Genomic DNA, 26,916 nt, shown 5'->3' with positions numbered 1-26,916 from the left:
GGAAAAAATAGGATTGTGTTTTTAAAAATTTATATGGTGGGTGGGAAAATAAGACATCGGATGAAAATAGCAGCACTCGACCCAATTCATATTTGGTATCAATACTTTTTAAAAAATTATTGTTATATATAATTTAAGTGTCGCATGCTATTTATCGTTAGTAACAAGGTGACATCAAAGCTCAACAAAATTACTTAATACCACAAAACCAGTAACACAAGTAAATTAATTATTTAAACTTTTCATGCCATTATACCAATCAAAACATATAATTGAGTTACTTATTCAAAACTCTCAAAGTTTAAAAACCAGTATTAACCTAAAATGATCATCACCATCACATGCTATTTTAAATTTTTTTGTTTCACCTCTCACCATGTCAACCATCAAATTCACTATATTCATAATCACTATAATTTATTAGTATCTTGATCCCATTGACTACTTGCTCATCACTTGGGCTTTCGAGTTCATCGATTGTGTCACGGTTACTAATTTTTTTTTTTTGAAAAAAAAACAATATGAATTCTTTTGCTAGCTGATAATGCTGATTAGGGTTATAAATATTCATTTGTAACAAACTACTGATATGTTAATATGGATCTTGCTCCTAATGGGACATTACTAGTTGAATTTTTTGTGTGGATCCAACGGGGGTAAGTTCATACCCTTGCATTGTTCTTATATGGAAATTGAAATTTTTTCTAAAACATAATTTTTCACTTGGATGTTGATTCGATGAAATGTATAAACTAAGGACAAGATGTGAAAACTTATAAGTAGCTTAAATATGTACTTTTGATTTCATAATAAATAACAAGAAACATTGCGTCATCTATTTCGAGAATGTCATTTTGTGCAAACCATCTAGGGCCCAATTGGACACGTTTGCCCAATAACGAAGGATAATCAGGAAATTATATAGATTAGATCATGAATGTGTGGAAACAACAAAGATATTCGGGATCTAAGAGATTGGTTGTTTCTACAGATATGAAAAATATTGTATATGCGTCGACAAATATAGGAATAAGGAAAAATGTCGCTTTTCGAGGTTGCTGAGGTTATTGCAATAGCTTCATATTTTGTAAATGTAAGTTGTAATAATTGTAAGCACACTATAATCCTAATATAATTAACATTTTTAAACTCTAGTTTTGAGGTTGTATAAGACATAAATGGCACCATGCTATATGCAACATCAGACATGGGAAAGGAAATAAATTGGTACGCACAGTTACTTTCTCAACATTACCAAATATGAGAAATAAATGTTCAATTTTTCATCCCTTAAAAAAAGACATAAAAAATAATTTACCATCAAATTTTTCCCGTGAACTAAACAGGAACTTTATCCTGGTTAAAAAGAGATTCCCAAACAATGCCAATGTCAAGCCCAAATGCTGAAATTAGTCCAACAATGTGGTGGGTAGTAGAATCTGCAACGTAGGTTATGGATGTAATATTTGTAAGTATTGAGGGCAAATTCGTTCTCAAGTAGGACATAGAGGCCCAACTCAAACCCATGAAGTAACAGATATACATACACAATATAAAGCCATATGGAGAGATTCTTTGAAGCCTAGGAAGGCCAACGTGGAGAGCAAATCCAATTGGTAGCATGACTGCGGCTTAAGCCAAGTGTAGGGTGCCTAATTAACTCTTGGTTAATTAACCCAGCTCCAACTTTGACCCGAGGTTAACCCCCCCAGCACAAAACCAGAAAAATGGTCTTGCTTCCTTGTATATTTTAACACACCACCCTTCCAACTTCTTTCTTCCGCAGTCCTCCTCTCTCCCTTTTTCGGTAAACCACTTTTGTCTACCCCAAATGCCACTTCTTCTTGTACTAGTACAACTCCATTAAACCCTCTCACCATAAAACCAGAGGAGCCCCAGACATGCATTTGCATCTTCCACTATTTCATTTTCCCTTCCGATTTTCATCCTCCTCTTCAAGTTTTTTCTTCTCTCTTCCTCTTCTTCTTCTTGGGTCTCTGTCATTTTGTCTTTAATTGGAAGGGAGATGAAGAGGTCACCTAGTTCTTGTTGCTCTTCTTCTTCCTCTTCTTCGTCTTCATATGCAGGGCCTGAAACTCCCCATCTGAACCAGGCAGAGAATCAGAAGCCCAAGGCCAAGCGGATTAGAAAAAACCAGAACAACCCAACAGAGAAATGCCAAAATGGCACCAACCCAAACACAGGAGGGGGCAGAAGAAGCTCCATTTACAGAGGGGTCACCAGGTCCATTAGTTTCCCACAATTTTTTACAGAGAATTATCCATTTGTTTCTCAATTTCCATTTGCATGTCTGAAATTTTGCTGCATTTTGTGTTTTTGGGTCCACAGGCATAGATGGACTGGAAGATTTGAAGCTCATCTCTGGGATAAGAGCTCATGGAACAACATTCAGAACAAAAAAGGACGACAAGGTAATTAAATTTCTTTCACTGAGTCCTGATCGGGTCCAAGGAGATCTGTAAATTTGAATTTTTTTTTTCATTAAAAAAATCTGATAATCCTTTTATTTGTATTTTGTGTGTTTCTGACTGTGTTTTTATTCCTGTAAAAATCTCTGTCAATGCAACGTTCGTATGCTCTACTTTTGCCGCTGATTAATTAGTTTATTTGGGTAAGTCAGTCTCTCTTTCAATCTAATATTTTACTTGTATTTTCTTTTATCCTCCTCTGACTCAATTTTTTTAAATTTAATTTAATCTTATTTTTCCACTTCTGGAAAAATAAGATATATATATATAAGTAAAAATAAAAGAATCTTTCTCTATGTGGTCATGGGGGCTGACGGGGTGTTATTAAATAAACTACCTCTTCCTCTGCCTGCGTTTGACGTTATTTATTAATTATTTTATTTTATTTATGGCATGTCATATAGGGGCCTACGATAGTGAGGAGGCTGCTGCTCATACCTATGATCTTGCTGCCCTTAAGTATTGGGGCCCCGGGACAACCCTGAATTTCCCGGTACATTTATTACTCCAACCTTTATGTCTGTGGAGAAATGTCTCTCTCTCACTCTAATCCCGTCACACACGGCCTTTGTCACGTGTGTGACGGTAATTAAGTACGCGAAGACAGTTTTTTTTTTCTTACCATTTTTGGGTACTGATTAATGTCCTCTAAACTTGCCACGAATGGTTGAATTTGCGTGCAATGCTGCAGATAGAAACGTACACAAAGGAGCTTGAAGAAATGCAGAAGGCTTCCCGGGAGGAATACCTAGCCTCATTGCGTCGCCGGAGCAGCGGATTTTCTAGAGGCGTTTCGAAGTACCGCGGCGTGGCTAGGTAATTAAATGCAATTTACAGGCCAAATTGGGAATGCAATGCAATCCTTTGGGTAAAAAATTTATACTCTTTTTTTTTTTACAGGCATCATCATAACGGGAGATGGGAGGCCAGAATTGGAAGAGTCTTTGGAAACAAGTATTTATACCTTGGAACTTACAGTATGTACCTTCTCTCCTCTCTTTTCATCTGTTTTAATTATTATATTTTTCAAAATTTCAGATCCAATTTCAATTGCCTCAGTAAGTGGACTTTCATTCACTATGCATGCCTTCACATTTTGTCTCATTTAAAACAAAAATTTTAAGGAGTTTTTAGCAGAAATTTTCAGAAAAGTCGGTCGGTCCAGCTTAATTTTAATTTGGAATTTTCTGAAGAACTGGATGCTGCCAATTTCCAACTGCTCTACTGACTATAGATGCCAATTTCTAGCACCTTTGGGTCAGCCAATGCACAGACGTGGCCAATTTCATAGCACCTTTAGTTTTCCATTCCGGTCCAAACCAATATAATATACATGTCAAAATGAGTCTGTTTTCTGTATGAAAATTTAAATTATCTTCTATTTTTGTGTGTATTAATTTTATTTTATTATGTATATTCCTTTGAGGAAAAAAAAATACGCAACCGACAAACAAATACAGCCTCATATGTCCAGGGGCATGTAGTTCAAGTGATTAATAGTATTTACAATTAACAGTATTTACCCTGTACCCGACGTCCTAGGTTTGGCAGTTTCGTAATCAATGTTATCAATAAGTAAACTTTAGGTTCAACTAGGAAGTTGCCAAAAGATTGAACTGATAGAGTTATTACTTTTTAGGTTAGCAAATAAAGGTAGTTGCACCACCCAAAATACCAAATATTTTGCCTGAGTAAATGAAAATCAATTAAACGTAACTGTGTGTTCTGATCTTGTTTTTCATTTGTTCTTTTTTTTGTAAAATAAAATTATTTTCATTTGAATTTTTGAAACCAAAAAGGGGGATATTAAAAACCATTAAAACGCCTTAGAAAAGTACGATTTGGTTTGGGTTTTGGGTTTTGGGTTTAGGATGGCAGTAATCAGGTACATGCGGAAGTACAATAGTAGCAGGAGGTACACGCAAGCAGCCAACCATTGCATTGACTGGATCTGAGGGTGGGTTGAGAGATTATTTATTTATATATATTCTTTTTTCTTTTGGTCAGATGGGTGGGTTGAGAGCTTTTTAGAAGCAAAAAGAGTGTGATATTTGCTGCAAATTGCCAGCAGTGGGGCACGTGACACCCAGCCTTTGCCTTTTAGTCAGAGAGAGAATAAAAGTTGCCTGTCATTCTTCTTCAAAGGTCGCAGTGGATCAGATTGATCTTGGTTTTGATTCAAGAAAGCGACCGGCACGGGGGCTCACGTGTCCTATGGCTCTCCTTGTGGCTCTCTCTGGGTGTGCCAAGTCATCCTGGCCTTGTCTTGCTGCTGTATTTTTCTTTATGCCAGATCCACACCGTCCAAATCTTGGGTGCGTGCGTGTGTTTTCCATCTCATTTCTTAAAAAGAACCAGAAAGCTAGTCTCGATTCTAATTTGCGTGTGAACAACTCTCAACTGTTGATGATATAATTCCCATTCTCTCATTTGTGGAATATAATCATCAATAACTGTCAGTCGTTCACGTGCAAATGAGTGATGGACGCGACCTTTCTCTGATTGTTAAGTAGGGATTGAAAGGCAAGGGACTCATTAAGTATAGTAGTTCATAGTAATTGCTCCCTCATGCAAGGTCTTGAGTTCAAGTCCTAGCATCTGTATAGTGTGTGAGAGTTTAGTATATTATCGCTCCATTCAATAGAAAGTCCTAAAAAAAATTAATTGATTAGTTATTGTAGTTGAATAAAATATGCTTCATTTGATCTCAAGCGTCAGTACTTTACACAAAAAGTATCTTTATCTAAAAGTATTTATTAAAAATAAGTTGCACATATTTTTTTTATTTCTCTTTGGTAACCAAACTCAGCTAATTTTCCATTTCCCACCCAACAAAATAGATGATCCATGATTTTGCTCTTCTCAAATTATGATTTTTTTAATTTTTAATTTTTGTATTTACATTTAGAAGTGACCACATTTCTTATCAAATTAAAATTCTGCGACCTATACGACAATGACAGGGACAAAAAAGGTGTTTGGTTTGAAATTCAAGATAATTGCAAGAGAAAAATTAGGGTTTCAAATTCAAGGCAACATATTTTAAAGCATGAATTTTCTACTGTCGGGGAACATAGATCCACTGCTTCAGGTTCTGTGCATCTTCTTTTCTTATATTTTGCCTTTTTGTTTTCCAAAGTTCAATGTTTGTGGTTACAAATGGAGACCCAAAAAAAAACAGTGGGGGAAGGGGAAATTGAAAACAAGCATGTGAAGCAGTGAAGGGTACTTGTAGGCTTTCACCTAATTCCTACCTTCTTTTTTGCTTTTTAAATGCTACAAAAATTAGGTGTTGTGGGGCATTGAAATTCTTGTAGATTAATTATTTGGTCCAATTATACAAATTCATAATGATCTTCACCAGTATGTATTTTTAAGTTAAATACTGTGAACTATCAATGTCACATGAGTTTCTGTATACACATGTCACATGAGTTTCTGTATACACATGCTTTTAATCATACGTAACTACGTTTACAGGTGAATCCCACGTCTATTAGAGATGTGGTCTACAATGTCGTTCTAGTTGATTTATATTGTTTCATTATTTGTTGTTTTTTCTCTTCTTTTTTTTAATTTGATTTATTGTGTGTTACTGAAGATACACAAGAGGAGGCAGCAGCAGCATATGACATGGCAGCAATAGAGTACAGAGGAGCAAATGCAGTGACCAATTTTGATATCAACAACTACATTGACAAATTCAAGAAAGAGTCAGAAGAACCTCCTCCCAAATGCTTGGAAGCCGGACTGCCGGAAGACAAAAAAGTCGAGCACAAAGTGCACCAACTACAACCACAACAGCAGCAACAACAAGAACAACAAGAAGAACAAATTGTCTCAACCCAACCTCAGTATCCACATCTCCTGCATTGCATAGAAAGTAATACAATGGACCAAGTAATGGATGCTGCAGATGAACACAAGTTCACTTGGAACTTTTTGGACACAGGATTGATGGCTCAACTTCCAGTTCCTGACATCCCTCTGGATAACAAGCCCTTAGAGTTACCAGACTTCTTTGAGGACTTGCGCTTTGAAGAAAATTTTGACTTGATATTTGGGGCAGCAGGTGATGCTGATTTGGGTGGCTTGATGGAATCTACAGGTTGTGGGGTTGAGGGGGGTGTCCCAAGAAACTTGGAGGATAATAGGTCATCTTCTTCTCCTTCTTCAACAACCACCTCTGTTTCTTTTTAACTTTTCTGTTTAATGGTGTTGATCCATAGGGGAATTGTTGGGGTTGGTCTCAGTTTGTTGTGATTTGATGTGGGTGGGTGGGCAATGAAGATAAGAAAAAAAAAAAAGGTTTTGGCTTTTTTATTTTTTTTATTTTTTTTATTTTTTTATTGTAACTTAAGTTTTGGGAAAAAACTAAGAAGTTTCTTTATTTTATGTTAAAGAAATAGAGGATAAAAGGAGACAAAAGGTGGGAATCTTGATAGAGATTTTCTCTTTCAACAATAAGACATATTTTCCCCCCCCCCTTTTTTTTAAAAAAAAAATGATAGAAATAAAACTTAAAAAACAATAACGGGGAAATTAGAAACCAATATAGAGACATTTGCCATACATACAGAAGCCAATTAATCTTTCATGAAATTTGCTTCGTGAAAAAAGGCTTCGCGAAATTTACCAAGTGTTGCTGTGGCTCTTCCTTCTAGCTCTACTATTTCCACGCACCCCTTTTTCAGCCTTTCAGTTGTTGCAAGTTAAAGATTCAAGCTGGTTGGAGGTGTTCAGTTAGGCATATCTTTATGGCGCAGAATGCGGCTGCTGATGTCTTGGCTTCTAAGAGTTTTGAGTTTGGCCCTGGGGTGCAGTCTTTTGCTGTAGTGCCAGCTTTTCTTGTGAATTGTTTGGCTGCGGATGCTATTGGGGTGTCCAGGTCCCGTGTTGTCCGAATCAAAACTTGAGGAGCTCCAACAATTAAACCATACTTTAATCTAGTAGATTCTTAATGAGGAGCTCCAACAATTAAACCATACTTTAATCTAGTAGCTTCAATTTAAGAATCGAAGAAAAACCAACGGATATTGAACTACACTTTACCATACCCATTTGAGTTTTTTATAACAAAGGTTTGTTTGTTGATATGCCTCCTGTGTTTTATTAAAAATCTCAATTTACACATTTTTTGTAATTGGGTCAATATGCTCCTTGTGCTATTATTTTGTGTATCACATTGCTCAATTCCGTCAATTTAGTAACACTGTTAAATCGTTGACGTGGCGTGAATATTTTAATAATTTTGTAAGTTAAAACCTGAATAAAAAATTATTTATAAAAACAATTTTTTTCAAGAACTTGCAATCTTTTTTGAAATGTTTAAAAAAAGAAACCCATCAACCCCTCCTCCCGCTCCCGATCTCTCCAACCACCCTGCGCAACCGCATTTCCCCCCTCCCCTCCCTAACTTATTAATCCAAGACATTGAAGAACTGGGGAGATGAATTGCGTTTGACAACCCAATCCCACAACCACTACAACCCAAGCCACACCCACCCTTCTTGTCGTCTCCATCATCATCCATATCCTAACCATTTGGAGGCAAATTATTGGTTGAAGTTGGAGAATATCAAGTCCAGATCTGGTCGGGTTTGGGGAGGAGAGAGAGAGAGAGAGAGAGAGAGAGAGAGAGAGAGTGGGGTGGATGGTGGTGGAGGTGGCTAGTTGGGGCAAGGTGAGGGTCGAGGCGTATTGGGAAAAGGTTTTTTTTTTTTTTCCTTCTCCCGAAGGGAAAAGGTTTGAGTTGGTGGTGTTAAAAAAAAAAAAGTTTTGATAAAGTTATTTTATTTTATTTTGTTGATTTTTAACTAATTTATAAAACTCATAATTGTTTGAATTTTAAAAAGAAATTAAATATTTATAACTATTTTTTAAATTTTAATTTAGATTTTAAAATATTTTAATAATTAAAATTACTAAAATGTTCATACCATGTCAGCAAGATAACGGTTTTATTGAGAAATTTGACGGAATAAGGCAATTTTAGACACATTATAATAGCATAGGGGACATATTGACCGAGTTGCAAATTTAAAGAGTAAACTTAAATTTTCAATAAAGCATTGGGGCTTATAAATAAATAAATAAATCTATAACAAAGCATGATGCAACATTCCCAATATTATGAATATAATATGAACAAATTTGTACTTATTTATCGAATATGAACAAAATTTAACTCCCCAAATAAATTATTAGGTGGTTCCCATTTTATATTATTGGTGGACATTTTCTATTGACGTGATTTAGGATAGGATTAATACGTTGATTAATTTGTAATTAATTACTAATTGTAATTACTCCACTTTTTTTGTAAGAAAATATTCTTTACTTGGAAGAGAAGTCTTTGTACCTGTATACCTTCATTTGGAGAAGAATAAACACTCTGAAATTTACCTAAGAACTCTCTTTGTCTAATATTATCTCTGATATTCTTTTCTTCATGGTATCAGAGCAGTTTGATTGTCTGAGACTTTACCCTTACCCATTACCCAATACATGGTGTTCACATGTTGACTTGAACGTTTACCTTTACCCGTTACCCAATACATGGGGTTTACGTGTTGGGTTTGATTGATTGACTCTGATGTTGACTTGGCTCCACGTGTGACTCACTATATGGTGGTCCCATGTAAGGTGGCGTTTAAAAAAATATAAAGTTCTACATCAGAAATTTGACAAATAAAAATACAACATATAATGAATGATTCCACTACTAATATCACCGAGACCTTTTGTAATAAAGTCCCAAATTTATTGGGCTTTGTAGGTTGTTAAGTTAGTGATAATATTAATGTTGCTAGTAGTAGGCCGCTAGCCCGTCTCTCTGACATTCTTCATTTTCCTCTATCTTGAGTCTTATGAATATTTCATAAATTATGCAGTACTTGTTTAATAGTAGTTACTCCAGCTAACATTAGGGGATTTATCATGAAAAATCATCCTATTACGTTGATATTTGCCAAGAAATTATAACAATCCGTTTCACATATAAAGAAGGTTTTGCACGCATGTGCATCGAGATTACTCTGCATATGTATATGGCCATCATATCTCGCATGCCTATGCGTTGAGCTTTGCACAAGTGTATTCCCATCTTTTCACCCAAGCACTTATTAGTGTGATTTTAAGTATTTTCAATATGATGATATTTTTGGGTATGAGTTTGCAATAAACTAACACTTCTACCATATTTACAGCTTTTAGCTTAAATTGGTAGTCATTAAGTTGATAAGTTGATATTTCATATTTACAGTTCTTCATGAATTAAATAAATAGTTTATTTTGAGTTTAATATCAGCTTATTGAGCTTTGAAGCGGATTTGGTTATATTAGTTCTGACCTTTTTTATGAAGTTTTTTTCAAGAGAATGTGAAAGTTAGGGGGTCCGTATGTTCATAATAATATTTACAAACCGTACTTTTGTCCACATACTGAGTTTATCTCATAGAATGTTTCCTTATTATTCTATGTTCGCATTGTGTCACGTTGAGACTCTCTCTTGTCCCTTATCGTCCTTGATCTTGTAAGTTTATGGATTTTGAATTATCTTATTTTGTAATCTTTGATTGAGGATTTGAGACCTCTATTCTGCAAGTTAAGACTCTTTTTCATTAGGCCAAATCTCGTTGACCATAAGTAATATTTCCTAAGACTCTAGTTTATTACCATTTCTAGGAAGAGCTTAGCACTTACGTTCACAAAGAGTACATTGTCCAAAACAAATGTTTTTAAAAATAGTGGTAAAATTCAAATCTAATACAGGGACGAACCCAGGATTTCAAACTTGACTGGGCTAAATTTAAAATATATAAATATACTAAGTAGATAGAAAACTCGACAGTATGATATAATTTCATTGATAACAACAAATAATAATACACCTAGTCAAGGGGGGACATAAACAATTTCTTCTGCTTTTCTTTCTTTTTTTTCCATTGGCTATGCATTCTTTTTTTTCTTTTTCTTTTTTTCCCTATGCGTAGAGATGTGAGTTTCCTTTTCTCCATTTTATTCTCCACGTGCAGTGCAAGGAATTCCTTAGGATGGAAGGTTATTCAATTGGCTGGGCTATAATTTGTTTATGGGTTGGAAAAAAAAAGCCACTTGGGCCGTTGCCCAGGTTAGCCATGCCTATGGTCCGTCCCTAATCTAATATAACAACTCTCACAAATAGCACATCTACCTATTATTTTATAACTTGAATCTATAAATTCTTTGATTTCTTAGTTTACTCCGGAAAGATCCTTGGTACATTCAACCATACCGTAAAGTTTATTTGGTCAAACATAGCTCCAGTCCCTTTAGCATACAATTTTTCATCGATAAATTCAGAAGTTAATCGAGTGAACAACTCACCAACTTCATATTGAATCACTTTGGATAATCATTGAATTTCGAATTTATCACATAAAAGTCGTTATCTGTATCAATTATACCCAAAAAAATTCGTATATAACTATTTTAAAAGGCAACCTTTCATTTTAATTATGGCTCCTCGACAGTGAGGGCAACACTAGCGAAGCTCTAAGCGCTATATTAAGGCCGTTTTTTCATGATACCAAGTTCTTTAATTGCCGAATAGAAGTCCAACAATGTGCTAGCCCATATGCAGAGGTACTTTATTCTATTATAGACACTTAGATATGCCACTGGCTAGTTTACTATGGTATCACAAATGTGGAATTTCTTTAGGTACATAACATTTGTGCCAATAACATATTTAAGTTTTCCTCAAAAACCCTATTCCCTACAAATTTTACATGATTTAAAGAATTAGGTTCCACAACCAAAGGTTTGGGTATATATGAGACTAAACTTTAAAAATTTATTTTTTTCAAAGTTACAACATTAAATTATTGAAGCTTTGTGTATGGTTGATGGAGTATGACTTTAAGTATTGTGATGGAGTTGCCCTTAGTTTATTCTTTAAAAAAAATAATAATAAGACAAAAAGGGTGATAGATATATGTGCCATATTCCAATTAAGAAAGTATAAAAAATTAGTATGAAAATATGGTATGTCTACCATTACTCTCACCTTTATTGTACAAATAAAATATATGAATGCAAATGTAATTTACTTTTTAATTACCATAAGTAATAATTTCATTTTTTTGAATGCAAGTGATAGATTTTTCTCTCTCACAAACACACACACACACAACTATGATGCTATAGGAGTTTGAACTTGAGACCTTTGTTATGCAAGCAAGGCCCTTTTCTACTATGCTAAGCTTCATTGGCCATAAGTAATATTTACTAAGACTATAGTTTATTACCATTTCTAGGAAGAGCTTAGCACTCACATTCACAAAGAGTAAATTCTCCAAAACAAATGTACTTAAAAATAGTGGTAAAATTCAAATATAACATACAATTCCCACAAATAACACGCAATCTCTCATTTTATAACTGGAATCTAGAAATTCTCTTAGTAGAAAATTAAGACAATTCATGCAATTTACTCTAGAAAGATCCCTAGTACATTCAACCATACCATAAAGTGTTTTTTGGTCAAACACATCTCTCGTCCCCGAGCATACAAATGTTCATTGACAATTTTAGAAGTTAATCGAGCGAACAGCTCACCAACTTCATATTTAACCAAGTTTGGATGATCATTGAATTTTGAATTTATCTCATAAAACTCATTATCTGTATCAATTATACCAAAAAAAAAAAAAAATGTATCAGAGTATTTTAAAAGGCAACCTTTCATCCAAATTATGGCTCCTCGATTGTGAGGGCAGCGCTTGAGAAGCTCTAAACTAGCTATACTGAGGCAGCTTTTGCATGATGCAAAACATTTTATTTGTCGAATAGAATTCCAACATTGTGCTAGCCCATATGTAGAAGTACTTCGTTCTATTAAAGACTTAGATGTGCACTAACTAGTTTATTGTGGGTCGCTTCTTCTCCTACCCAACAAATGCCAACTCAGCAGCTTCGCCAAGTACCCCCATGGTCGACACAACTTCTAGCTTCCAAACTTGGGGGACTGGGGAACACCCTATGGTGCCTGCTATACCAAAAATACTCGATTTGATTGTCCAACGTCTCGTAAGTTCCCAATCCAGAAGCCACTTCTTGATTACAAACTTAGGGGCCTACTGTTTATACTATAATCAACCAAGCATATTTAGGACTGGAGGACCAGTAAGCAGGCATACTGAAAGCCTGCCGAAGGTGATTGCCGAAGCTCTCAATTACAGAACTTAGAACTATGAACACGTGTCACCACTACAACGAGTGCAAAATCCCCATCGAAACTTTATGCAAACTCTCTCTTACACTTATCTATAAAAGAGGAATTGTGCCCAAGTAAAAAGAGTAATTACTTTTCATATTTACTGTTACTTTACCAAAATTATTATGTAACCTACTTTTCCCTACTTCTTTTGCAGGATCTCTCCTTGCCTAAGGTCCACAACCCTCTTGTCTTGATGAAGACTTGACACTTCTTCCACCTAAGTTGTCCCTGATTTTGGGCATCAACAAGAGTAAAGGCATCGTGGGTGGTGATATTAACAGAGTGACAAAATTTCAGGTAATTTTGAAAAGAGGAAAAAAAAAAAAAAAGATTTGAAATTAGAGCTGAAGAGTGACAGAGTGAAACAGGTACTTGCCGTAGACTTACATAAAATTAGGTGTTCGTTTATTTGCTTCTTCATAAATGGTAGAAGGTTTAATAATCGATAAGTTATGTTTTGATTTTTGTTTTTCTAAGTTTGCTTTTCCATTATTTTTCTGAGCAATGCACTGGAGTTTTCTAAGGTGATAGCAAACACAAAATACTATTGGAGGTTCTGCTCAAGAATGAATTATGTAATTTCAGGTACTGGGTGAAACTTGGGGAATGAGATAGTAGACAAGAAGGGAAAATTGTCAGTTTCAAGTATTGATTTTGTGGGACTTGGCTTTGCGGTTAAGAAGGAGGATAGAGGACTGCCAGCTGGGTTGGATTCCAATGACAGACTATTTTCCAGAAGGGGACTCACCTGACGTTGAGATTATAGTCGGGGGACGCTAGAAATTTTGATGCAGTGGCACGGAAGCCAGAGCAGACTCAAGGAGACAACTCAGATCTTTACAAGCCAAAAGTTTCTTCAAAAACGGTGTGACAGTTAATGTCACAGTTAGTGTTACATTAGCGTGCTTGATACAAACATATAACATTATGCATGAATAGGGGCTTTCATTTTTAAACGGATATTTGAAGAAGTGCCATATGCAATCAATCCTAAGAATGAAACAGATGGGTCGCATTTCGCAGCTATAGGTTATTGTCAAATGCCTTCAGATGTTGTAGATCTTCATTGACGAGTTTGGCGCCCTCACAGACTGCTCTGTCGAATTAAATTGAAAAGATTCAAACAAGAGCTTAATTTCATCTTATGTGAATTCCTCAGCTGACTCTGGAAGTAGCAGATGCGTTGTTCATAGTACATATCGTGTAGGGAAGATGTTCACTTATATTTTGTTTGATCATGTTTCAAGTTTCCACTGGTAGCAGATGCGTTGTTCATAGTGCAAAATTCTTCTATGAGACCATAGATTGATGTTATTTATCTGACTTGATGGCAACAAGACAATTGGTTTATCTCCTTCAACTTTGCATTGGTAAATGTTAGCACTCTGAATGGATTCACTATAATAAACTTCGTACTGTGAGATGACCATTTATAGAGCTGCTAAGATCTGAATGTGAGAAGGTTTGCTTCTATTGAAATTTTTCCTTGTCTGCTTGAATGCCAAAATCTTTTCTTGCCCTGAAAACCCCTTCCCTTGCTTCCTATTGTCTTTTCTTAATATACTCCATTAATTTTTTTGTTTCATAGAAGTCCTTTTTTAAGCTAATGTCATTGCAGAAAATGTTTCATTGCAGAATATGTTTCCTTCTCTATTTGCAATTAACAGGAATGGTATACTTGGGTGGTGCTGCTGGTCTAGATCGTAACTAAACTAAATGTTGTTGGAATTATCCATGAATGGAGTAAATTCAAAAAAAAAAAATTTAAAAGAAAAGGAACAAAAGCCAAATTATATGATCCCTTATAAATCCTAAACCAAACTTTGATAGATCTCTATAAAAGGAACACGGATATTGGGTTTCTGTTCTAAAAACTTCCAGATTTCGACTATGATCGACTGATGTAAGAGCGGGAGAAAAATATATAGCAATGTTACTGATTGTGTAACTTACTCTTGATGTTTTCTGTAAATTGTAGAGAAGTGAAGAACATAGCATCACACTAGTAGGATTCTTGGAATTCCCTAGAGACCTTGGGCATCACACTTGGCTGCATTGCATCATAGAATCCTAAAGAGAAGCATATGTTACTAACTGAGACAATTCTGTGAATGATTTCATATGCCAAAAGAAGTGATTACAGCCTGTATATGTTAGTGACCTAACGCTTCTGTGATTTTCAGACTCGTTAATAGTAATGAAAGACACCAGAAGACTCTTGGGCTGGTACAGCCGAAATACAGCCGATAATTGACCCCACCCAATTTGGCAAGGTCTAAAGTTAGACCAACAAAATCCAGCTTATGACAAATCAAGACTTGGCATTATAGCCTTCTTATTCGCACCTCTGGTAGACTTTTGAAGGGTGCTGACTTATATCCATAATTGACAGGAGTATTACTTGCAATTTACGGCTGCTATATACAATTTTGACAATACGTATTTTTGGTTATGGATAAGTTATCATTTAAGGTAATGGTGCTGTAAATTATCTGAGCTGCTTGCACATATAAAACAATAAATAAATCTTACCTTTGCAGGTCTGTCTATTAATTTCTTTCCACGAACATCCATACCCTTCACTCTTTTGAGGACTTGCCCAAGACTGTTGTTGTCAATTTGAGTCAAGGTTCAGCTGTCACTAGCATGGAGTTTCATCCGGTGCAACGCACTCTGCTCTCGGTTTGCTCGTGCCAGAATTTATTCTCTTTGATCTTGTCCTCTGGTTGTATGGTTTCTGGATTTAAATTTATTATTTTTTCCTTCCAATTTCAGTTGGAACAAATATTGCCTGCGTAACAATATGCGACGTAGGCGGCAGGGAAAAGCTTGTTTCTGGTTATTTGGAGTCCTGATTCCCATCTTGGTATGTTCAAGGGGACTTACTTCCCATGATTCATTTTAGTTTACGTACTGTTTGGTGTGCCTTACATGCATGAGAAAAAGTAAATTACAGTTTCTGGTTAATAGGGGGGAAATTGTTGAAGTTCACAGATCAGGTTATTACGAATAGTTTTTTGTTCTTCTTACTTTTTGCCCAACTTCTATTTCAAGTATTGCCTATTCCACGAATTTACTGCAACTATATTCCTGTCAATGGTGGTGACGATTTACAGAACCACCTAGAGGTTCTTTCTCTTTTCCTTTTTTAATTTCATATCGTGACCCTTAAGATTTCTAGAATTGTGATTGCTAGTACTGTTTAACCTGATTTGGGTACAAACAAGGTTTCTTGGCTGTTTACAACTATCCATTTTTTTTTAAGACTGTAATTACTTATATGTTGATCGGATTTTTTTAATGAAATTCTGCCAGATAGATGCCCATGTCGATAATGTTAGTGATCTTGCTTTCACTCGCATAAACAAACAATTATGCATCATAAATTGTGGAGAGGACAAGACAATTAAGGTTTGGTTTGTATGGCATTTTCCTTCATTGCGATGGATAAGGCTATGGCCTGCAATTGCAAACATCATGGTTATCTGTTTGCAGATTTGGGATGTTGCCTCTGGTGATAAGCTGTATACCTTTGAAGCTCCAGTAGTGTGCGGAGACATACAGGTTCTTATTTTGGTTATGACCACTATATTGAGAGGGCTATGTTCATTGTCATATATTTTGAGGTTAATGTTAAGAGTTGAAAGAACACTTGCCTTTAATATCTGTAGGATTCTCATTGTTTACGATTTAAAAAGGAAGTATGCTAGCAGTTTCAGCAAGGGAGGATGGTATTAAGGTACTGGAAAATGACGAAGGTGTACAACCGCTATATTCACTTGAGAATCATGGAGTTTTTGCCTTTGGGCTGTCTTCTTAAACTGTTGGTAAGGTAAAACTGTTGCATCAGATTTATCAAGTGACTCAAATTTCAAATTTACTAAGTGATCAGAAAGGTTGTTAAATAAAAAAATTATGTTGCAAGAATCCATAATTGGCACATTTGGTGCTTCCAATTCTGCCCATAGAACAAACAACAAAGTGCTCAAAATCGAGGTTTTAGTAGTAGGGGAGTATGATACCTTGCATTTCGTAAGGGAAGCTCTTTCGAGAGCCATGTTGGACTTGGGTTCATTGGAAACCAGGGTAGCATTTCATTATTCATACGAAGATACCCCTTTCATGGTATCTTGTAATGCACTTGAGCGTCCTAACATGATTGTTATGAACCATAACTTTGTTGTTCAGTTGGGGAGAGGTAAAATCAAGATACTTGTGGGCTGATGGTGTGGGAAGAAGTGGGGACCGAGGGTTGATTTGACAATGGTTACAGTGATGCAGGCTGGTCATGTAGAGGACGAAAAACTGAATGCTTTGAAGGAACAATGGAAACAAGACGGCAAAATAACTTCTCCTTTTCCTTAGCTGATTGATGTTGTGTTCCTAAGGGAGCAACTTAATGATCTAAAAGAGATTCCCCTTTATTTTGGAGTTTCTTTGACTTTGCAAGAGAGAAGAAGGGTAAAGAGTCTACTTAGTACTGATTTCTTTGTTTTCTTGTTGCCCAAGAACAATTAAGTACTGCTTTCAGCAGTTAGTCCTCCTCTAATGTAGAGATTTCTGAACAGGCAGCTAGGAAACATGAAAGGTCAAGTCCCTCCTTTCTTTTGTGCGGCCGAGCAGTTCCTAACCAGACTCTTTGTCCTTCCTTCCTTTTGCGAAGTCAAAGCAGCTCCAAAGTAGAGGGGCAATCTCTTCTAGATCATCGTGCTACTCTCCTAAGAACACATCATCAATCAACCCAAGAAAAGGAGAGGCTATTTTGCCACCTTGTCTCCATTGTTTCCTCAAAGCGTTCAATTCTTCGTCCTCCACATGACCAGCCCATACCATTGTAACTACCGTCACATCAACCTCCGGTCCCCACTTCTTCCCACGTCATCCGTCCACAAGTATCTTGATTTTATCTCTCTCTAATTGAACAACAAAGTTGTGATCCATAACGATCATGTTAGGACGCTCAAGTGCATCACAAGATACCATGAAAGGGGTATCTTTGTATGAATAATGAAACACTAGCCTAGTTTCCAACAAACTCATGTCCAACGTGGCTCTAGAAAGAGCTTCCCTTACGAAACGCAAGGTATCATACTCCCCTATTACTAAAACCTCGAGTTTGACCAGTTTGTTGTTTGTTCCATAGTCAGAACTAGAAGCACCAAATGTGCCAATTATGGATCCGTGCAACATAATTTTTTTATTTTACCACCTTTCTGATTACTTAGTAAATCTGAATTTTGAGTCACTTGATAAATATGATACAATAGTTTTACCTTCTCAGCAATTCCAGAAGACAGCCCAGAGGCAAAAACTCCACGATTCTTAAGTGAACGCACCAGCTGATGTCCCCAGAGCTCTTGATCCTTTGGACGTGTGTTTAGAATCTGCTGTATGACATAACATACGAGGGTTATTAGTGGGGGGAGTCCTAGGGTGCTTAGCAAAGATGCTACAATATCAAATAAATCCAATAGAGAAATAGAACTTAGTTGCAAAAGTGAGAACACAAACAAATTGAAGAAGGGAAACCATATCATGCAATTCGAAAAATACCCTTCAAGCAAAAGAGAATCGATTGGCAAGTGTCTGATGAGTGTGAACCTGACAAACCCTATTCACTAATGAGCCCAACATATAAAAGAAACAGGCAAAGGGAAATCAAAATCGTCATACAATATCTTTCTACCGAATCTCAACTAATCCCAACTACAATTCATGGTCACCAAATCTCACTAACAAACTTAACCCAGCGATGGGCGCCGACCAGTTTCATTCTTATCCCAACCAACATCCAAATCCCCATGGATTCCATTTAAATACATTCTTCAAAAATAACCAAAACCAAGTACATAAACAGCTAGAGCACGAAAAATGGATGGAGAACCATACCTTCATTGACGACAATGGTTACCGGAGTCTCCGGAAACGGCTACAGAAAAATCGCGAACCTCTCCGCCTTTCCGAGCTCCATCCGTCGCAGGGAGGGGCTGTGCTGGTCGTAAAAGGTAAAGGATGAGGTCGTCAGTCGATGGCCGTTCTTTTCCGACTGGTCCCACGACCTGGCGTGGCCGGACGACGAGAATCGCTGCCGGCCTTGGTGCTGCGCACAGAAGAAGAAAGAGGCATCGAGGAGAGGGAGAGGGAGATAGAGAATAACGCGTGCAGGGATGTAGGTATTTAGGGTTTCTTAAAACAAAATTTGGAATTCCCAACACGTCCTTTCAGTTTCTTGACTGGGATTCCTTTGTTTTAATTCGAAATTGAGCATGCCGAGCTCTTTGCAAATATACTGCTCAATTCTCCAAATTCCTTCCCAAACAATAAAGTTACTAAAATGCCCCTACCCCCAAAAGCAAAAATGTAATTTCACAATTAAACAATTAAATAAAATGCTTAAATTGGGTCAGAGTGTTACAACTATATATATACACTTTTGAGTGAGCACCAAATAAAAAAGAAAAAAAAGAACATGAGTTGCAGATCTTCAAGCATCGAACACAAAGTAAACGAGTGTGTGCTGAGAATCTCAGAGAGAGAGGGTGTGTGTGAGAGTTGAAGAACGAAGTTGAAGAAAGGAAGGTTCTACGTTTTTATAGGTTTTCTTGGTTTCTAATTTTCTTTTTTCTTTTTGAAAGGAGGTTTCTAATTTTCCTTTTGTTCAGTCTTTATCGCTCGTTTTCTATATTTTCTAAATTTCTAGAACTTTTGTGGCATAATGTGTATGCATATGATGCGTGTGTTGCCCTTTTTTCTTTACTATTATTATTAGTTTTTTTTCCCAAAAAAAAAAAAAACAAAACAAAAGAGAGTGAGAGAGACACTATTATAAAGCCAGCATAAAAGCAGTTGAGTTAAAGGGCTTCACCAAAAACAAAAAATAAAATAAATGGACAAAAACACCCCTAAAACAAAAATAAAATAAAGTGATGTGGAAAATGTTTATTTAAAATTCGCGTGGGTATTATTGTAAAAGACAAAAAATAAAGCAAAATAATAAATAATAAAAACTGAAATCTACGCGGTCCGTATACAGCATAGTGGGTTCTTAATTGTATGGTTTTTCCTTCAATTTCAATATGATCCATGCCTGATTATTTTTCTTTTCCGATTCATTGACGGAGTTCAGTTCAGGCAAATGACGACATTCAAGAGAGTCTTTTTATATTATAACTGCTTTCCCTTCTAGGTTCATTTTCATTATTTTTGTTTCATTGTTCTGAAATTTTATTTGTATTTTTCTTCACATTTCAGTTCTTGGCTCTACTGCTTTCTTCTGCTGGAATGGTTTTGGACAAAAGCATATCCAGTGTGCTGCAGCAGGCTTTGTTTCGTCTCTCTCAACGAACAAATTTCCTTTCTTTTCTTCACAGTGGTATCTCTTCTCTTGCCAGCTTATTGTTTTGTTCTCAGGTTTTGTAAAGAAGAAGCAGGGTAATAAATTTGCTGGATAATGGGTCTTTAACACATCAATGACTCAACTTATTAGAGATAAGCTCGGAGCCAGTTCAAATTGAGGCAACATTTATATAATTCTATTTTTCTTGGCAGTTAGAGGACATCTTCGAACCTTCCTGTTGGCACCTTGTGAAACCCAATTTCAATTACCCCCTCCCCCTCCCCCTCCCTATCGGTTGTTAAAGGAATAAAATAAAATAAAATTACATTTTGACATTTTTTTCTAGCTACTGAGTTGTATACTATCTGCGATGTTTTGGCAGTTGAAGAAAAGTCCCCTTGCATGAGCCAATGATAGTATGTATATTGAAAAAAAAAATTGTGCCTTGTAGCAGCCGTGATTTAAAAAAAGGGAGTTTCACTAAAACACCAAAAATGGAGGTTGAAATTATAAAAAAATCCAACACCCAAAACACTTTATAAACACACCCAAAACCCATCATTACACACATTCAAAACCCATTTATAAACACACCCAAAAAGTTGACTTTGGGGTTGATTTTGGGTGTGTTTCTATGTTTCAATAGTGCTTGGGTTTTTTTATAAATACATGTCTAGGATTGGGTTTATTTATAAATTTGTATTAAAAAAAAGCCCACTCGTCAGTGGTGCAGTTAGAGACTTTGTACAGAGGGGCACTCTCAAATATTGAAATGACATTTGAATTAATTTTTTAGTTGATACAAAATCCCTAAATTTGATTACTATACTCTATTATTTTACATATTATATTCACTATCTACTCATCACTGATACTAGCAGAATATATTGAAACTAAATGTACTTCATTAAATATACTCACTAAGAAATTCCAATTGTAGTTTATTACTACAAAATTTAGAGTTAAAATAAGACAAGAAGAGATATAGAAGGGGTAGTAATAATAGTGAAAAGAGAGAGAAGGAAAACATAAAAATGGCACTTTGAAATTTGATAAAAGATTGGTAATTGTGCTAAGAAAACAAAGGGCTCAATAACATTGAGAGGGGGCATAGGACCTAGGCATGGGCACGGTTCGGGTCGAGTCCAATTTTGAGTGACTCGGTGGGCCGAACTGAGTAGGATATCGGTTCTTGAGTTGGGTTGGGTCCAAACTTAAAACCGAAAATGGACCGACCCGATAGGCTCCGATTCGGTTCTGGCTTTTTTGTCAGTTTTGGGCTTTAGCCCAACACTAGTTTTTTGAGCCCAACTCACTTTTTTTGGGCCAAAATCTTTTTTTTTTTTTTTTATAGGTAAAATTGCCAAAACCTAATTAGTTTATTTATTCAAAAGCCCAATTTTGTTAGTTTTTTTTTTCACAATGCCAATTTTTCAAACAGGCCATCCCTTAGAGCCCATTTCATTTTTCCTTACCCAAATCATGTAAATTCAACTCAGCTATAACCTGCTTTTTTAAAGTTTCAAAACTAAATCACAATCACAAGCATCATCCAACTATCAAATTAGTTGTTTCTTACAAGTTACATCCCAAGCCATGACAAAAAATACAAGTAAAGCACCAAATTATATTTTACAACCAAAAAAAAAAAAAAAAACAAGTAAAACACCTAATTAGATTTTAAATACCAAACACATTCACTTGTATAATTGTATCAGTTAAGGGAGCTGCAAAAAAAAATAATAATAATAATACACTTGTATCACTCAACAATCATTCACCAAACAACCATAATCATACTCCAACTCGATAGTTAATTTCACCCAAAAAAAAGAAAAAGTGTTTGCAGTTTTTGTCTCAAATCATTTAAACATATCAAAACAAGTTATAGCACATCAATCAACTCAAATACACAGATCAAAACACTCCTCAATCAGTTATCATTCAAAACATCTTATAAGCTCTGTTGTTTCGTTTTCTTAAGAAATCTATTTCAGCCAAGGCAAACCAAATAGCTAGGAATGCCTTAATTTCCCCCAACCCCAATACTTCAAGATGTTAAATTTTTATTTCCATCAATATTTAATCAACCAAATACAAAATGAAGCATCAAATATCAATCCCACCGAAACAGCAGCAGGTCTATCTATAACCACACAAAAATGTCAGAACCAAAATCTCATTAACATCAAACATATTTCAGAACCAATATATCATGAACATCAAGCAAGCAAATTTTCAGAACTCACCACCGCTAGCACTGAGTCAGATTCATCCATAATCACCACCACATTGTAGTCACAACAAACTTTTATCCAAGTCCTTACCACAAAGATGCACATATAAAGTTAAAAACAACATACCATTGATTTGGATTGAAGAAAAATTAGAAATAGCATAGGGTTTATACAGTGTTTTAAAAGGCACGCATCAAATATCAGTCCCACCGAGCAGTAATCTTCACTTTTGTCAAATATCCATACTTTTTCAAAGTTTAAATAAAAAGATGCCGTTTTTTTAATTTTTCCCTATAGATCAACCAATGGGTACTCAAAGTGAAGAATATTGAAGATAAAAGTGAAGATATCACCAAGCAGTTATCTTCACTTTTGTCAAATACTTCAAGCTAAATTGAAATTTCAGATTAGTGAGCAAATCACAGATAGCCATCAAACTACATTGAAAATATTGAAGAATTGACAAAACTGAAAGCAAAAGAACTGAAAGCCATCAGATTACTTACTGCATCAGACCTAAAAGCTCAACTGGGTCTTCACTATGGGGATTGCTGTCAAGGTGCTTATGGTTCCTCCTTGTCAGAAAGAGAGGTGCAAAGCGCGAGAGGAGAGAGGGGGAGGTGAGAGAGAGAGGTAGAGGGGGTGAGTGAGACAAGAGATAGAGAGAGCAACGATGACAACAATGACGTCGTAGCGGTAGCCATCACCGTCGATTTGGTGAGGACGACAGGAGCAGTGAGATCGAGAGAGAGAGGTGGCGAGTGTGAGTTAGGGCTGAAAGAGAGAGACGAATGAGAGTGAACGAGTTAACTTTGTGAGGGTAATGATCCAGTGCAAGCAGACTCCGCATAAACTATTCTTTAAGCCAATCAGACAATGACACATGGAAAATGCATATATAGTTAAATATTATGCGGTTCGGTTCAAGTCCACCGGTTTAAAAATTTTTAGACCCAAAGCCTGAACCGAAGTCAACGGTTTGGGTCAGGTCCAGTGTTGACTTTTTTAGTTTGGTAAAAAAAACCTCCTTTTTCAATTTGGTTTGGTTTGGTTTGGTCGGTTCATTCGGTTTATCGGTTTTTATGCCCACCCCTAATAGGACCTCCTGGGCTTAGCTCCTTCCACCCCTGCTCCTGGCATGCTCTGAAACACATGTAGAGAGATTAGATTTTTTAATAAATAAAAATAAGAGTGTATGTTGTTTGTGTCAAAAATGTAGTATTAATTTTATTAGAACTTAGTTATTCCATGCTACGAGTCACTTTTTATTGCAGGTTTTCTCAAATAAACTTGTGGGAACAAGAATTTTTCAGCCAATAACATAATGACACGTGGACTTGGTCAAACACAATTGGGAAAATTTGTCATTCCACATACACAGGAAAGGGATTTGCATCTAATTAGCACACCGTTTCGGTTGGCAGAGGAAGTAACCTCTATCAAACCCATTGAGGACTTGGGAACACTTTGGGCAAAAATCTTTGAAGCCCAAGTTGGGCGATATAAAGAAAGACATATCAGGCTCAATCCTCGAAGTAATGACACACAGCAAAACATGACCAGTCACAATCCATTATAGTCATGGGAGCTTCTACAATGAGGAGTTAAAGTGAGGAGGTTATTTGAGGAGACCGATCCAACCTTCAAAACATTTAAAATATTTAAGTCCCATGATTTCTTTACATTTGTTGATGGTGAGATTTGACCTCCTCAAATAATCTCCTCACTTTAAGCCCTCATTATAGCCTTTCCGTACAGTCATTACTTGAGTATTGCCAAATATCACTCGCATTAAACCCATTAGTCATCCCACGTCCCAAGTCAAACAACTAATTGACATGATAGTTGGGATAATGGGTCTTAATAGATCTAATAGAGTTGCATCACGTATCCTTCAACAACAAGAAAGTAGTCACCCAGACATTGGTAAATGTTCCTACAACGAAGAACCTTAGTTCTTTTGGATCGCATATTTTCATTCTGACTTAGTTATTGGAGGACCTTTTGCTTACACCACATTGGTGAGTTAAAGGGCTCAATTTTCTTCTTTCTTGGTTTTTCAGTTTACACAAGTCTTTTCAAGAGATTGTGGAATAGATATACCACAAACCTTATTTGAGAGAAACCATTCGAGGTCCACATCAAATTTAATTTCAATCATCCTGAAAAAGACACACATAAAAGCATTGTATAATCTCTGAATTTAACTAGCCGCTATAGAACAATTACAACAAAATTCAATAGTACAACCAAGAAATGCAGATATAGTTGAAATTCAACAAATCAAATTAACCAACAATCACAATACAAAATGACGACTTTTCTTTTTGTCTAAAATAATTTATATAGATAACACTCATGTCATGGGATACAAAATTACTCGAAAATTGTTGCATCAGATTTATCAAGTGACTCAAATTTCAAATTTACTAAGTGATCGGGAAGGTTGTTAACTAAAAAAATTATGTTGCAAGAATCCATAATTGACACATTTAGTGCTTCCAATTCTGCCCATGGAACAAACAACGAAGTGCTCAAAATCGAGATTTTAGTAGTAGGGGAGTATGATACCTTGCATTTCATAAGGGAAGCTCTTTCGAGAGCCACGTTGGACTTGAGTTCGTTGGAAACCAGCCTAGCATTTCATTATTCATACGAAGATACCTCTTTCATGGTATCTTGTAATGCACTTGAGCATCCTAACATGATCGTTATGGACCACAGCTTTGTTGTTCAGTTGGGGAGAGGTAAAATCAAGTTACTTATGGGCGGATGACATGGGAAGAAGTGGGGACCGGGGGTTGATGTGACAGTGGTTACAGTGGTATGGTCTGGTCATGTGGAGGACGAAAAATTGAATGCTTTGAGGGAATAATGGAAACAAGGCGGCAAAATAACTTCTCCTTTTCCTAGGCTGATTGATGCTATGTTCCTAAGATAGCAACTTGATGATCTAAAAGAGATTCCCCTCTATTTGTGGAGTTTCTTTGACTTTGCAAAAGAGAAGAAGGGCAAAGAGTCTACTTAGTACCGATTTTTATTTGTATGTTTATTTAATATATTTCATTGTCCGCTAGTTCAGCCTCCGCCAGCACCTTTTATGGCATCTGTCACTGAAGGGATGGCTAACTCCTGTGGTCCACACTAAACAGCTGTTGGACTGATCAGTCCAACAGTTCCGAAGAATGCTTGTATGGTTTCTTATTATCTGGCTTATTTAATTTCTTTCAATATTTTCTTTATGCTTATGAATTTATTACTGATGGTACTGTATGCTAAAATATGAAAACTATGAGAGAATATTTGTTTGTGGGAATTTTCTATGTATTCTTCTCCTTGTAGGAGGTCATATTTATATTACAACAAAACCTGAATGGGCAAGTAAATAATAAATTCCTAAATCTATTTACAGTTGGAAATCAGGAATTAAAGTAAATCAATTACAAATAAAATAGGAATCCTTGGTGTGTAAGGAAAGTAAGTCAATATCCACAAGTCACGCCAACACTGTATTGCTAGGAAATGTTCAAATAACATGTGAGTAGTAAAAAGTACCAGTTTTCCAGCGAAACATCTGATAATATTTACTTTGTATTTCTGTTAGAACAAGTCAGTACACAATAGGGCGTTATGTTGCGAATGTCAAACGTATAGAATGTTGTCTTAAATTACTAAACGGAAACTGAAAATGATTGCAATATGAGATGGAGTTTCCTTAATATCATGATACCTAATTCTGTGTGTTAAATGATTAAAATGCTAGTTTGTAAAATAATTTTAGTTTGCAAACATGAAAAACTCAAAACTCTGTGGTATTGACATTGGTTGTGGTTTCTGAAGTTCCGACCAGTGCATGAGGATGGGGGAATGTGTTATTAGGATGCAAGGTTGATGTGGAGGCCTATTACCTACAAGCAATTATTTACATGGAATCCATGGGGTTCGGATGTGGGTGGAATTACAGATGCGAGAGGGGGTAAGGGCTGCGTTCTTTTCATTTAATTTCACTTTTGCAACTAAGTTCTGTTTTGCTCTTGATTTATTTGATATGGTAGCATCTTTTCTAAAGCTATCTAGGACGACTCCAACCAACAACCCAGCAATGTTCTGTCATATTGCAGATTCTGAAGAGGTGTTCAAAGGATCAAGAGTGCTGGGGACATCAGATGACGTCCCACTCGCTCTTCCTTTCTTCTATTTTGTTATTCGTATATCGGTTCCACTCTGTCAATCTGTCTATTACGGATTATGGTTCACTTCTTAAATTTTTGTTTTCTTTTGCATTTTTTCTTATTGAAACAAGATCTTGAAAGTAATGTAGTTGTTAGTGTTCCTATTCTCTGTGCAATATGTGTTTTAATCTTAAAGTTGTTTTTCTTTTTGCCTCAACTACATTTATCTTTCCTACATCCTCGAGATTATGCATAATAATCCAGCTTCCTTGCAACCTGACCTCCCTTTTACCTTTGCAGGTCTGTCTATTAATTTCTTTCCACAAACATCCATACCCTTCACTCTTTTGAGGACTTGCCCAAGACTGTTGTTGTCAATTTGAGTCAAGGTTCACCTGTCACTAGCATGGAGTTTCATCCG

At 36.0% G+C, this 26,916-nt stretch overlaps 2 protein-coding genes and 1 long non-coding RNA gene across 4 annotated transcripts; 1 reads left to right on the top strand and 2 right to left on the bottom strand.

Moving 5' to 3' along the window:
- The first annotated feature begins 1,601 nt into the window (after window positions 1-1,601).
- Window positions 1,602-6,972, top strand: LOC103331060 (ethylene-responsive transcription factor WRI1). 2 transcript variants are annotated; one of them, XM_008233675.3, is made up of 7 exons: window positions 1,602-2,244; window positions 2,350-2,432; window positions 2,624-2,632; window positions 2,894-2,982; window positions 3,181-3,305; window positions 3,390-3,466; window positions 6,091-6,972. In XM_008233675.3, exons 1-7 carry the CDS (start codon window positions 2,027-2,029, stop codon window positions 6,687-6,689), a joined length of 1,200 nt encoding a protein of 399 aa, XP_008231897.1. In that variant the 5' UTR covers window positions 1,602-2,026; the 3' UTR covers window positions 6,690-6,972. The 2 variants fall into 2 exon arrangements, with proteins under 2 accessions (XP_008231897.1, XP_088909626.1); XM_089053500.1 differs by lacking the exon at window positions 2,624-2,632 and having other exon boundaries at window positions 1,603-2,244.
- Window positions 6,973-11,860: 4,888 nt separating this feature from the next.
- On the bottom strand, window positions 11,861-12,463 carry LOC148916801 (putative cysteine-rich repeat secretory protein 21). Its single transcript, XM_089051638.1, has 4 exons — window positions 12,423-12,463; window positions 12,213-12,358; window positions 12,090-12,155; window positions 11,861-12,024 (listed from the first exon to the last, which is right to left on the bottom strand). Exons 1-4 carry the CDS (start codon window positions 12,461-12,463, stop codon window positions 11,861-11,863), a joined length of 417 nt encoding a protein of 138 aa, XP_088907764.1.
- A 3,878-nt stretch (window positions 12,464-16,341) lies between these two features.
- Window positions 16,342-19,257, bottom strand: LOC107881255 (uncharacterized). Its single transcript, XR_001677960.2, has 2 exons — window positions 18,640-19,257; window positions 16,342-18,137 (listed from the first exon to the last, which is right to left on the bottom strand). It is a non-coding gene; the product is annotated as an uncharacterized LOC107881255 (long non-coding RNA).
- Between the last annotated feature and the right edge of the window lie 7,659 nt (window positions 19,258-26,916).

Source organism: Prunus mume, linkage group LG5 (genome assembly GCF_029339155.1).
Source record: "Prunus mume cultivar Tortuosa linkage group LG5, ASM2933915v1, whole genome shotgun sequence".
Taxonomy (NCBI): Eukaryota; Viridiplantae; Streptophyta; class Magnoliopsida; order Rosales; family Rosaceae; genus Prunus; species Prunus mume.
Note: the sequence above shows the minus strand (reverse complement) of the source record. Positions and strands in the feature narration are given on the sequence as shown.

Excerpts from the sequence above, each read along its gene's own strand:
- LOC148916801 (XM_089051638.1), bottom strand. The coding sequence starts at position 12,463 with ATGGGGGTACTTGGCGAAGCTGCTGAGTTGGCATTTGTTGG. Across the intron at positions 12,156-12,212 it reads AGCCATAATTTGGATGAAAG|ATAATGAGTTTTATGAGATA; the intron begins GTTGCCTTTTAA and ends TAATTGATACAG. Across the intron at positions 12,025-12,089 it reads CTTGGTTAAATATGAAGTTG|ATGTGTTTGACCAAAAAACA; the intron begins GTGAGCTGTTCG and ends CGGGGACGAGAG.
- LOC103331060 (XM_008233675.3), top strand. The coding sequence starts at position 2,027 with ATGAAGAGGTCACCTAGTTCTTGTTGCTCTTCTTCTTCCTCTTCTTCG. Across the intron at positions 2,983-3,180 it reads GGACAACCCTGAATTTCCCG|ATAGAAACGTACACAAAGGA; the intron begins GTACATTTATTA and ends GCAATGCTGCAG. Across the intron at positions 3,306-3,389 it reads AAGTACCGCGGCGTGGCTAG|GCATCATCATAACGGGAGAT; the intron begins GTAATTAAATGC and ends TTTTTTTTACAG.